This window comes from Trichechus manatus, unplaced genomic scaffold (genome assembly GCF_000243295.1).
Source record: "Trichechus manatus latirostris isolate Lorelei unplaced genomic scaffold, TriManLat1.0 scaffold00019, whole genome shotgun sequence".
Classification (NCBI taxonomy): Eukaryota; Metazoa; Chordata; class Mammalia; order Sirenia; family Trichechidae; genus Trichechus; species Trichechus manatus.
In genome coordinates, this window is record NW_004443955.1 from 13,187,089 (window position 1) to 13,200,097 (window position 13,009).

The following is a 13,009-nucleotide window of genomic DNA, read 5'->3' on the forward strand; positions in this document are numbered from 1 at the left end:
AGGCTAGACATTCAAATTCAGGGTGCCAGCTCCAGGGGAAGGTTTTCTCTCTCTGTTGGTTCTGGGGGAAGGTCCCTGTCATCAATCTTCCCCTGGTCTAGGAGCTTTTCAGTGCAGGGACTTTGGGCCCAAAGGGCTCACTCTGCTCCTGGCACTACTTTCTTGGTGGTATGAGGTCCCCTGTCTCTATGCTCACTTCTCTCTTTTATATCTCAAAAGAGATTGACTCAAAATACAGCCTAATCCTGTAGGTTGAGTCCTGCCTCATTAACATAACTGCCTCATTGTACAGGTAGGATTTACAACCCGTAGGAAAATCACATCAGATGACAAAATGGACAGTCACACAATACTGGGAATCATGGCCTAGCTAAGTTGGCACACATTTTGGGGGGATACAATTCAATCTATAGCAGTCATTAACATTGGGATATTTTAATGTGGGAAAATAAATCTAATCATTAAAAGCTTAGAGTTTAAGAACCATACTATCACAGTTAATTCTTTGTTCGTTCGTTTAGTATTCATGTATTTAGCAAATGCTATTAGTGGCTTTTAGGTGCTCAATCAATCTTTATTCACTAAGTAAGCAAACCTTTACCCTGTATATTTTCTGCAAACTATCACTATTGGTCTGTAAGAACCGGGTGTCACCCTATGTCACCTTTTGTATTTAAGATTGATTTAAGCATGCCAGGACCTGGAACTGGAAATGAGAAGCCTGTAGCCTAACGTAAGTGTCTGTCTGCCCTTCTTCCACGGCAGCTTGGGGATGAACCATGATGATGACCATTCATCCTGTGCTGGGAGGTCCCACATCATGTCGGGAGAGTGGGTCAAAGGCCGGAACCCCAGTGACCTCTCATGGTCCTCCTGCAGTCGAGATGACCTTGAAAACTTCCTTAAGTAAGTCCTTGAATCAGTCTATAGAATCACTATGATAGGAAGTACTTACAAAAGCCAAAAAAAAAAAAAAGTCTCAGCAAATGTGAAAAGGAAAAATGACTCTTCTTTAGAATTCTCAGCTGGCTGGAGAGGCAGATCAGTGCAGACTCTCCTGTAACAAGACCTTGCTCCCAAGGATGTACCTGGTATGATGATAGGCACCCAACCGGTGATCATAAATGCTTGTTGATTGATTGAAAGACCAATATAGTGACAGTGTCTTGAAAGGAACCCCATTCCATTTTTCTGTATTATTTTGACTGTGAGTGGACGCCACCTCCAAGCCATCCTTGGGCTGCTGTACAATAGCATTTCCTGGTTGCTGGGGGCAAGTCTCTTGATAGGAAAGAAATTTCCTGGGGAGGAGAGATTGCTCACTTTCCTCACATCTAAGGAATGGATGTGTCTAGCTCATGGCCACTTTCTTTCCAGAAGATGTCTGGGCCATCCCATTCTTCTCAGATTTATGTGGACGAATAGCCCTCTGATTTTTGTCACACAGAGTCTGTACCCACGGGCAAAGTGGGTCTCTTAATGTCAAGGCCTCAGGGCTGGACTTACTGATTTGACCTGCAGATATGTGTTTCCAGACCCTGGAATATTCCTTAGCCATAAAGAGAAATGAAGTCTTCATGCATCCTACAACATGGATGAACCTTGAAAACATTATGATGAGTGAAATAAGTCAGATCCAAAAGGACAAATATAGCATGATCACATTTATATGAAATATCTAGAATAGGCAAGTGTATAGAGACCTAATTTTATTAGTGGTTACCAGGGGTGGCTGAGAGGGAGTGGGGAAGGGGTACCCATTGTTCAGGGGGCACTGAGCTTCTGGTAAGGGTCATGGTATAGTGTGGAAACAGATAGTGGTGCAGGTTGTACAACATGATGAACACAGTTAATGTCACTGAGTTGTACATGTGAAGAATGTTGAAATGGCAAATGTTTTGTTATATATACCTTTACCGTGATTGGAAAAAAAGAAAAAAGATTGGTCTTCCAGGGACAGAAGTGAGACAGCCAGTCTACACAGTCCAACAAGCCATTAAGTACCCAGTAGATTTGGGTGAATTGTTGAAAGCATCACTCTGGCTTCTGTCCTCATCTGGATTGTTTTTCCATGATGTTATCCTGTTGATGGGGGAAATTATTTAAGTGGTACACAGGCTTAAAAATGAACTCAGTTGTTTTAATATAGACTGTTTCCTACTGAGTATTTGTTATCACAGAATCTTAATGAAAGTTTGTAAGTCACTCGACATGATTTTTGTTTACCCAGAATGGCCAGCGAAACAAGGTGGGGTGTTTCCATATCCCCACCCACAAGTGGTCACCCTGCCTCTGATCACACAGTGTGTGTCTGAGCCGGGGAGAGGTGGGTCAGGATCAGCACGTGTGTGCTTGCATGCATGCAGCTCTTTTCTTAAAGAATCTTGGCAAGGGGCTGGATTTTCTTTTTACCATCATCTGCTTTGCTTTAGGAATTGAAAAATAAAAACATCCAAGTATTTAACCTCCTAATAGGTCCACATCCTCACAATTCCCAGCTCAGTTGTTAGGAGGGGTTTTCCTAATTGTAAGCGAGCATTCCCATCCATTAAATCCTTTGCAGATCACCCCATCTGGTAGGTTTTTGTGATGGCGAGCGGTGTAGTCAGATGGGAAACCTGGTCCGTCAGGCTGTCAAGGCCCGACAGGCCCACGAAGAGAAGTCGATGCTGAGCTGGAAATAAGCGCTTCACTCTTATTTAAAACAAAATCAAACAACCTTAACTTGTGCTCTTTTTTATTCACAGTAACTTTTGCTCAAAACCATGTTCTAAGCAAATATCATAGTAACTTATTTCAAAAGCATTTTCACCAAAGAAAGGTCTCAAACTCCTGGAGCAAAGTACACTAGTCTCGTCGGTCTTATGTATTCCCATGCTTCTTCCTAGTGTCCATGCTCCACCACCTCCAGAGTAAAGATCTGCACCGTGCTGTGTGGAAAAAGCATCGGAATCTCTATAAGCGTAGTCCACATGCCCCGTGCCTGGGTCTTCTTCCCATAAATGATTTGGAGGTACAGCCATCTCTGGCTGAAAAATCTAAACAAAAACCTAAATAGTACATTTCCAAGTTGACTTGCCTTGTGGCTATTTCAGGTCAAAAGTCAGCACCTGTTTGCTGGTCACGGACCCCCGGAGCCAGCACGCAGTGCGCCTCCCTCACAAGCTGCCGGGCATGCACTACAGTGCCAATGAGCAGTGCCAGATCCTGTTTGGCACCAACGCCACCTTCTGTAGAAACATGGAGGTAAGCAGCATGGCATGGCCGGCTCTGCAAGGGGCGCAGGCCCCACCCTCCCATTGCAAGCCTGGCTTTTGCCAGAGGGCATGGGTATTCACACACACACACACACACACACGTATACATTCACATATTCACATACACAAACATGCATGTGCACACGCCCTCACAGGCATTTACACAGATGTACCCACAGGTAGTCAAATACCCATTCACACCCACACATACAATTGCATACACACACACACTCACACACACGTGCGTTCTGCAGGGGGATGCTTCAGGGTTACTGCTGAAACCCAGAACCTAATGTTTTAACTTTAAAATTTTAGGATTTATGTCCCAACAATTCTACTCCTAGATATATATTCAAAAGAATCAAAAATAGATACTCAAATACTTGTACACAAATGTTCAGAGCAGCAGTATTCACAAATGATGGAACAACCCAAATGTCCATCAACCGGTCAGTGGATAAACCAATAGTGGTATATCCATTCAATGGAATATTATTCAACCACAGAAATGAATGAAGGACCGGTTCATGCTACAATGTGGATGAACCTTGAACACATTTTAAATGAAAGAAGCCAGATACAGAAGGTCACATATTGTATGCTTCCATTTATATGAAATATCCAAAATAGGTAAATCCATAGAGACAGAAAGCAGATTAGTGGTTGCCAGGGGATGGGTGAGGGGGTGGGCAGAGAATGGGGACTGACTGCTTAATAGGTACAGTGTTTCCTTTTGGAGATAAAAATGTTTTGAAACTAGATAGAGGTGGTGATTCTGCAACGTTGTGAACGTACTGAATGACACTGAAAGGCACACTTGAAAGTGGTTAATTTTATGTTACATAAATTTCATCTCAATTAAAAAAAAAACCTTTAATACACTAGGGAAAAGGAAATTAACCCATCCTTCTTAGAAGTGATGTAATGTCACTTTGTTTCAAACTCTTCAAAGATATGGAAGCGAGCCTAAAATTGTTAAATGCTGGAGAGTATCAAATTGAGAAAATTTAGCGGGTTATATGATAATAATGATAATAATGCCATTAACAGTTCTGATTTATTGAGCAATGCCAACATGTTTGGTCCTGTTCAAACCTTCCAACATGTGTGGTCCTGAAGAATCCTCACAACAACTCCCCAGATTACTATTCCCAGTTTCCAGAAGATAACACCAAGTGTCAGCGGTTCAGCGATCAATGGAAACAGCTCAGTTAGTAAGTGGTGGAACTAGTATTTGAACCTAAGTCCGTTCACCCCCAAAGCTTCCTGCTTTTTACTGTCCTACAGACCACAAGGCACATGGCATGGCCAGTACTTTGAGAAAGGGCTGGGGGTGCTATTGGAAACATGCAGGGACCTGGGCAGGGCAGCTCCACAGAGCCCATGGCCATCTGTGTGCAGACAGGGAGGCCCTGGCCCCAGGGGAAGGCCAGAGCAGCCTGCGGTCCAGCTGGCAGCACTGGGAATCAGATAGAGGAGCAGAGGCTCCCCCAGGCCTCCCCCCACCCCGGAGCTGAAGAAGCACAGAATCAGGGAACTGGCCAGGGATGTTGTGGCTCAGGAGCTACCCTGCACGTAGTTGGCCTGAGGGAAGACTGTCTAAGGGCTGGAGCTCGGGGCAGCATCTCATCCTGGGAGGAGACCTGGAGGGCTGGGTGACTTCGCAGAGCAAGAAGTCAGGAGGGCACGGTCTTTGTTATCTATCTAGTGCCCCTATAACAGAGATACCACAAGTGGATGGCTTTAACAAAGAGAAATTTATTTTCTCACAGTTAGGAGGCTAGAAGTCCAAATTCAGGTTGCCACCTCTAGGGGAAAGCTTTCTGTCTCTGTTGGCTCTGGGGGAATGTCCTTGTCTCTTTTCAGCTTCTGTTCCTCAGTCCCTTGGCGATCTTCATGTGGCGTGGCATCTGTCTTCCCCATCTCTGCTCGCTCCTCTCTGCCGAATCTGCTCATGTTGTATCACAGAAACACACCCTGTGCTGACATGGCGTCATTAACATAAAAAGAAAGTCCTATTCCCAAATGGGATTGCAGCAAGTATAGGGGCTATGAGTCACAACACGTATGTTCTGGGGATGCCATTCAATCTATAACTGGCACCAATGCCAAAGCAGACAGAAACACGAAGAGCTGTGCCTCTAAAATGAGGCCCGGGGTCCCAGCCTGCAGAACTGGCCAGCCTGGTCTCCAGGAGATGGGGTGCTTCCTCCTGGGTGCTCCCTAAGTGTGAATTGGTTCCAGAACTTCAGGCAGAACCTGCAGGTGGGTACCGCCTGCCACTATTGAGGCTGCAGAAAAGAGCAGAGCCTCCAAACCGGGCTGGCACCTCCTGCTATGCAGCTTCCCCAAATGACATTTATCCACATGTTGTCCTGAGTCCTTCTCTCCCATTCCCCTGGGCAGTGTCTATCAAGGGTCCCTTCCAGGCCTCAGGAACAGGAAGCTATCTCCACTTCATACCCTAGCTGCCTTGTACCTTCTGCCCAATAGCAGCAGGGTGGAAGACACCCCCATGGGGAGACGTGATGAGCAACAGTGTGTCCCTGGCAGCCTACTCACTTGTGGCCACTGCTGACTCCAGCCACTGAGCCTGTCCTTCCTGTACACTCATGCTGCCCAAGAGGCATCCTGTTAGCCTGCCCTCAGCTTTTGATCCCCTAAAATGAATTGATGTCACACAACTGTCAGGAATGGGCAGAATTCTGAAGACCCTTGGATGACGTGGAGAGAGCACAAGTTCCATGCGGATGGAACCCAAGGGAGCACCCTGAGTATTCTGGAAGAGCAGGAGGGCCCTGGGCTCCCAGGTGGAGAAGGGGGAAGTGCCCAGCTGAGCTGCTTTGCCCATGCTGGAGTCTTACCCGGGCCGGCTGGGGACATTGCAGGCCAGGCTGAGTGGGGTGGGAGCTGGGCAGAGGATGCCCCTCCCTGATAGCAAGCCATTTTCCCTTGAAAGAGCCCAGTGGTTCCAGACCAGTTAGGGAGGAGGAAGAGAGGCACGTGTGGGGGCCCGTGATCCCACAGGCTGTACTCTTTCCTCACACTGTCACATGAAGCCCTGATTGCAACCTCAGAGGCAGGGGCTTTCAATCCATTTAACAGATGAGAAAACAGGCTAAGAGAGGTTAGGTAATGGGCCAGGGTCTCTCAGCCAGAATGAGTGTCTTTCACTGAGGGACAGGGGAAGGCTGCAATGAAAGACAGAACCTAAAGGGAAGAAAGGTTACATAGTATCTTATTTTCTCAATTAGTGACATTCTGTTTGACTAGGACAATTAGGGGGCAATAAGTAATGATTAACTCAGGTATGTAGCGCCCTTTTTCCTAACGAAACCAGTTGCCATCAAGTTGATCCAACTCATGATGACCCCCCATGTGTGTCAGAGTACAACTGTGCGCCATAGGGTTTTCAATACCTGATTTTTTTGGCAGTAAATTGCCAGGCTTTTCTTCCAAGGCACATCTGGGCGGACTTGATCCTCCAACCTTCCGGTTAGCAGCCAAGCATGTTAACCATTTGCACCACCCAAGGACTCCACCTTTCTTCCTTTGTTGTTGTTAGTTGCTATGGAATGGGCTCCAACTCATGGCAACCTTATATATAACAGAACAAATATGTTGCCTGGTCCTGTGCCATCTTCATGATCATTGGTATGTTTGAGTGCATTGTTGTAGTGATTTTGTCAGTCTATCTCATTGAGGACCCTTCACTTTACCAAACATGATGTCCCTCTCTAGTGATTGGTCTTTCCTAATGACGTGTCTGAAGTAGGTGAGCAGAACTGTCACCATCCTTGATTCTAAGGAGCGTTCTGAATGTATTTCTTCTAAGACTGATTTGTTTGTTCTGGAAGTCCATAGTATATTCAGTATTCTATACCAACGCTACAATTCAAATGCATCAATTCTCCTTCAATCTTCCTTTTTTATTGTTCAGTTTTCACATGCATATGAGATGATTGACAAGACCATGGCTTGGGTGAGGGGCACCTTAGTCACCAGAGTGACATCTTTGCCTTTTAAAACTTTAAAGAGGTCTTTTGCAACAGATTTGCCCGATGCAATACATGTTTTAATTTCTTGACTGCTGCTTCCATAGACATTGGTTGTTGATCCAAGTAGAATGAAATTGTTGGCAACTTCAATTTCTTCGCCATTTGGCATGATGTTGTTTATCAGTCCAATTGTGAGGATTTTTGTTTTCTTCACGTTCAGGTGGAATCCATCCTGAAGGCTGTAGTCTTTGACCTTCATCAGTAAGTGATTCAAATCGTCTTCATTTTTGGCAAGCAAGGTTGTGTCATCTGAACATCATAGGTTGTTAATGAGTCTTTCTCCAATCCTATTGCTATGTTCTTCTCATACAGTTCAGCTTCCCAGATTATTTGCTCAGCATACAGATTGAATAAATAAGGTGAAAGGACACAACCCTGCTATACACCTTTTCCAGTTTTAAACCATACATCGTCCCCTTCTGTTCAAATGACTGCCTCTTGATCCATGTACAGGTTCCTTATGAGCCCAATTAAGTGTTCTGGAATTCCCATTCTTTACAGCGTTATCTGTAATTTGTTATGATCCACACAGTCAAATGCCTTCGTGTAGTCAATAAAACACATAAACATCTTTCTGATATTCTCTGCTTTCAGCCAAGATCCGTCTGACTGTAGCAGTGATAGCCTTCCTTCCACATCCTCTTCTGAGTCCAGCTTGAACTGGCAGTTCTCTGTCAATGTATGGCTGCAGTTGTTTGTGAATTTTCTTCAGCAAAAATTTACTAGCGTGCAATATTAATGATATTGTTCGATAATTTTCACATTCCATTTGATTGCCTTTCTTTGGAATGAACACGAATATGAATCTCTCTCAGTCTACTGGCCAGGTAACTGTCTTCCAAATGGCTTGACACAGACAAGTAAGTGTTTCCAGTGTTACATCCATTTGTTGAAGCATCTTAATTGGTATTCCATCAGTTCCTGGAGACTTGCTTTTCACCAGCGCTTTCAGTGCAGCTTAGACTTCTTCCTTCAGTACCATCGGTTCTTGATCATATGCTACCACCTGAAATGGTTGAACATCAACCAGTTCTTTTTGGTACAGTGACCCTGTGTATTCCTTCCATCTTCTTTTGATGCTTCCTGTGTCATTCGATTTTTTGCCCATAGAATCTTTCAATGTTGCAAGTTAAGGCTTGAATTTTCTCTTCAGTTCTTTCAGCTTGAGAAATGCTGAGCGTGTTCTTCTCTATTTGTTTGCTAACTCCAGGTCTTTGCACATTTCATCATAATAATTTACCTTGTCTTCTCCCTCACAAAAATATACATACAGATCTTCCCATTTTGTAAATTACAGTGAAGCTAAATGTTTTTTTCCCACAGTTCACCAGGAATGGTAAAATCTGTTTTCCTGTATGCCCTGTCCTTGAGCGTTTCGCCAGTAATTAAATGAATAAAATGGCAGTGACTTTTCCTGCTGAAGAAAAGGCTGTGCTAATGCTGTTTTACAGTGCTGGGAAGGAAGAGAGGCAGAAAGCCAGGTGTCACCCTGTCATCCCTTGGGAACCACAGATTTGGGGAGTGCAGCCCTAGGCCTGGGGACACATCATGTGAATCAAATCCAAATGAAAAAGTCTACATTTCATGATTCTACCCACGGTCATGTGACCCTATAGGACAGAGTAGAACTGCCCCATAGGTTTTCCAAGGAGAGGCTGGTGGATCTGAATTGCCCAACTTTTGGTTAACACCCATAGCATTTAACCACCGTGCCACTTCTAGGGCTTGCTTTTTCATCACTTTCCTCATTTCATACCTTTATAGTTCTACATCCCCACTGATGCTTAGCATAACAGGAGTGAGTACATTACTGGCATTTTTCTTCTTCCCTGTGTCACTCTCTTATTGGTGCTGCTTTGTGCCCCTTCCTCTCACCTCCCATCCTCACCTTCCTCGCCCTGTTCTCACTCCCTTCACTTACTCTCTTCCGGGCTCATGGGCCTCCCTGTTCTGTGAGCCCACCAGACATGCTCCTGAGCAGGGCATACCACTCTTCACTCATCCTGTTCCGCTGCCTGGACACTCCTCCGTCAGTTACCCACATGACTAATTCCCGCATCTCTTTTGAGTTGTTTTTTTGTCCAAGTGTAACCTTCTCAGTGATCATGCTGTTTAAAATTACAACCTGCTAGCCCTTCCATGAGGGCAATGGTGGTTCAATGGTAGAATTCTCGCCTTCCAAGCAGGAGACCTGGGTTTGATTCCTGACCAATGCACCTCATGCACAGCCACCACTGTCTATCAGTGGAGGCTTGTGTGTTGCTATGATGCTAAACAGGTTTCGGGGGAGCTTCCAGACTAAGATGGACTAGGAAGAAAGGCCTGGCAATCTAATTCTGAAAATCAGACAATAAAAACCCTGTGGATCACAAAGGTCCAGTCCTCCACCAACTATGGGGATGATGCAGGACCAAGCAGCGTTTTGTTCCAATGTGCATGGGGTCTCCATGAATTGAGGGCTGACTTGACAGCAGCTAACAACGACAACAACCCTCCCTCATCTTCCCCCTGCAGCGCCCAGGTCTCCTGATGCCCTAAAAGAAAGTCCTAATTTCATAGCACTCATCTTCTAACATACTGTATAGTTCACTTTTTTATTATAACTTGCTTTCACAGTCTCTCTCTGCTAGGTTGTAAACCCATCAAGGGCAGGAATCTTTGTTTTTTTTCACTCACCAGTGTTTCCCAACTGCCTTGAGCAGTACCTGGCACCTAGTAGGCACTTGATAAGTTTGTGTTGTGCTGGGATCCAGCTGTGGCCCTAACAGCAAATTTGTTAAGGCCGCTGATGGACCTGTGAACAAGCTCAGAGTCCAGGAAGACACTTACAGGCCTTCCATAGATTATATTAGCCCTCCAGCCCTGGATTCACATTTCTCCATCTGGTTCACTAATAAACCATGTAAGACTTTGTCAGATGCCTTGCTGGGATCCATACAACCAGCCCTGTGACTTCGTCCTGGGACAAGAAATCATTCTGTCAGCACAGTGAGCCTGGAGTGGCTCCATGCTGGTTCCTAGTGATCATCTCTTTGTGCCTTAGGGCAAAATCTCAGGCTACTGGTGAGTTAATACATATAAAGTGCTGCTAACAGGGTCTATCAAAGAGTCAGCGCCCAGTAATACTGAGCAGATACCTGTGCTGTTGTTATCTTTCTGGATAACAATGATTCCCATCCGTGTGGGGACAGAACTGTCTTCAGGATCAGCATTTCTCCATATTGAACTTCTGGGGGCAGTGAAAAATTAAAGCATTATCCAAAACCTGTACTCCTTAGGCAGCCAGAGACACCCAGAACCAATTAGAAAACTTTTAATCCTGTGCCACAACTGGTCTTTATAACCACTATTACCCTTTCATACCCTTGAGGATTGAAATGGATATCATGTAGTGAATGGTCATGATTCCAAAGTTGCCTATTTCGTATCCCAGCTTCTGCTTTTGGTCAAGATGGAGTAACGGACCAGATGTACCCTCCCACGTGAAACAATGAAAAACCATTTAAAATAGATAAAATGATTCTTAAGAGATTTCAGGAAAAAAAGAACTGTGAGTCTTGGGAGATGTGAAACCAACAAAGGGAGGCCTCTGGTTATCCCAGCTTATTGCCTGGAGAGTTTCCAGACTGTGACATGGGGATGGAGAGCTGCAAAAAAGCAACAGTCTTCTGAGTTGTGGAAGCAGAGCAGGGAGTCCAGGGGGCTGAGGCAGCTAGAGTTCGCAGAGCAGAGTACCGTAGGTGAAACAGCTACATAAAGAGAGAACCTCAGAAATGTGCAGAGGGTTTCCCTCAAATAGTCATCTCAGTACTGAGCAGCATATGTGAGAAAACTACCTGAGGCCAGGGAAAGAACCATCTGAGAGAATCAGAGGGAACAATCTCTGGAATTCACATAGAGCTTTGAAGAGTTCCTGTTCCCACCAGCCAGAATGGAAAACCTCATAATTCACAAGACACCAGGAAGAGTACACATAAGGGTTTTGCCTCAGTAGTGGGGCACTAAATGCTGATCTAGTCCCAACTAATAAAACTTAAAAGCAAGATTTAAAAGGATCAAATTGTTTCCAAGTGGCTTAACCAAGTCCTAGAACAAACCTTAAAAACATTTATAGAAATATAAAACTATCCAGCACCCAATAAAATAAAATTTATAGTGTCTGGCATCAAATTAAAAAAATTAGCAGGCATGCAAAGAAGCAGGAAAATATATCCATAATGAGGAGAAAAATAAATCTATCAAAGTCAACCCAGAAATTACACAGATGATAGAATTAGTATACAGAGGCTTTAAACCAGGAATTGTAACTATAGGCCAGCTGTTTAAGAAGGTAGTAGAAAGATTGAAGATGTTAAGTAGAAGCATGGAAAATATTTAAAAAATTAAAACGTAACTTTTAGAGATGACAACTACAGTATCTGAAATGAAAAAATACCCTGGATTGGACTGATGGCAAATTAGACATTATTGAAAGCACAGCAATAGAAACTGTTCAAAATAAAACACAAAAAGAAAAAAGACTGAGAGAAGAGAGAACGTAGTATCAGCAAGCTGTGAGACTTCAAGAGACCTAATAAATGTGTAATTGATGTGAAGTGAAGGGGGAGGGTTCAGAAAAAATATTTGAAGAAATAATGGCTGAAAATTTTTCAAATTTGATGAAAACTATAAACCCACAGATCCAAAAATCTCAATGAACCCCAAGAACAAGAAACATGAAGAAATCTAGACCAAGGCACATCATAATCAAATTGCTTAAAAGTAGTAATAAAGAGAAAATCTTAAAAGCAACCAGAGAAAAAAGACAAGTTATATACAGAAAAACAAAGGTGAAAATGACAGCAGATTTCTCGTTAGAAACAACGCAAAACAACGCAAGTGAGAAGACAGCAGAGCAACAAATTTTGAATACAGACAGAACCTGGATTATGAATGAGTTCTGTTCCTAAATCTGTCTTTAAGTTGAATTTGTATGTAAGTCAGAACAATTGGTTATGGTTCATATCTAATGTCAGTTAAATGTTTGTCTTAGTATATAGTATAGAGTGTACCATTCTGTGCATAAAAAACATTAAAGAAACACTTCCAGACACACTAAAACATCTTTAACATAATAATACAATATTAATAATAATAATGTTTTGATGTGGGTTGCAAAGTAGCACCCGTTTGTTATTATAAACCACTGTATGTACCTTGAATTTTTAATATAATAGGCTTTACAGGGTTTGATTCATAACTACAGGTTGTATGTAAGTCGGACATTCGTAACCCGGGGACTGGCTGTAATGAAAGATAAAAACCTGTCATCACAGAATTCTATACCCAGCAAAAATATGTTCCAGAAGTGAAAATGAAATAAAGAGTTTTTCTGTTATAGAAAAGCTGAAAAAGTTCATCACTAGCAGATCCACACTGTAAGAAATATTAAAGGAAGTCTTTCAAGGAGAAGGAAAATGATACTATATAGAAATATGGATCTACACAGAAATGAGGAGCCCCAGAAGTGGTAACTACATGGGTTAAATACACAAGATTTGTTTCTTATCATTTAAATTTCTTTAAAAAATCATTGACTGTTTAAATGACTGTTTTACAAAATATAATAAGAATATAAACAGACAAACAAAAAAAACCTGTTGCTGTCAAGTCAATTCCAACTCATAGCGACCCTATAGGACAGAATAGAATTGC

General features: G+C 43.2%; 1 protein-coding gene across 1 annotated transcript in view; it reads left to right on the forward strand.

Moving 5' to 3' along the window:
- Positions 1-13,009, forward strand: part of ADAMTS17 (ADAM metallopeptidase with thrombospondin type 1 motif 17) — a 479,690-nt gene that overhangs the window by 234,634 nt on the left and 232,047 nt on the right. The window contains exons 10-11 of the mRNA XM_004372648.2: positions 766-906; positions 3,096-3,246. Of these exons, the coding sequence (XP_004372705.2) occupies positions 766-906; positions 3,096-3,246 (292 nt within the window). The remainder of the gene's footprint in view (positions 1-765; positions 907-3,095; positions 3,247-13,009) is intronic.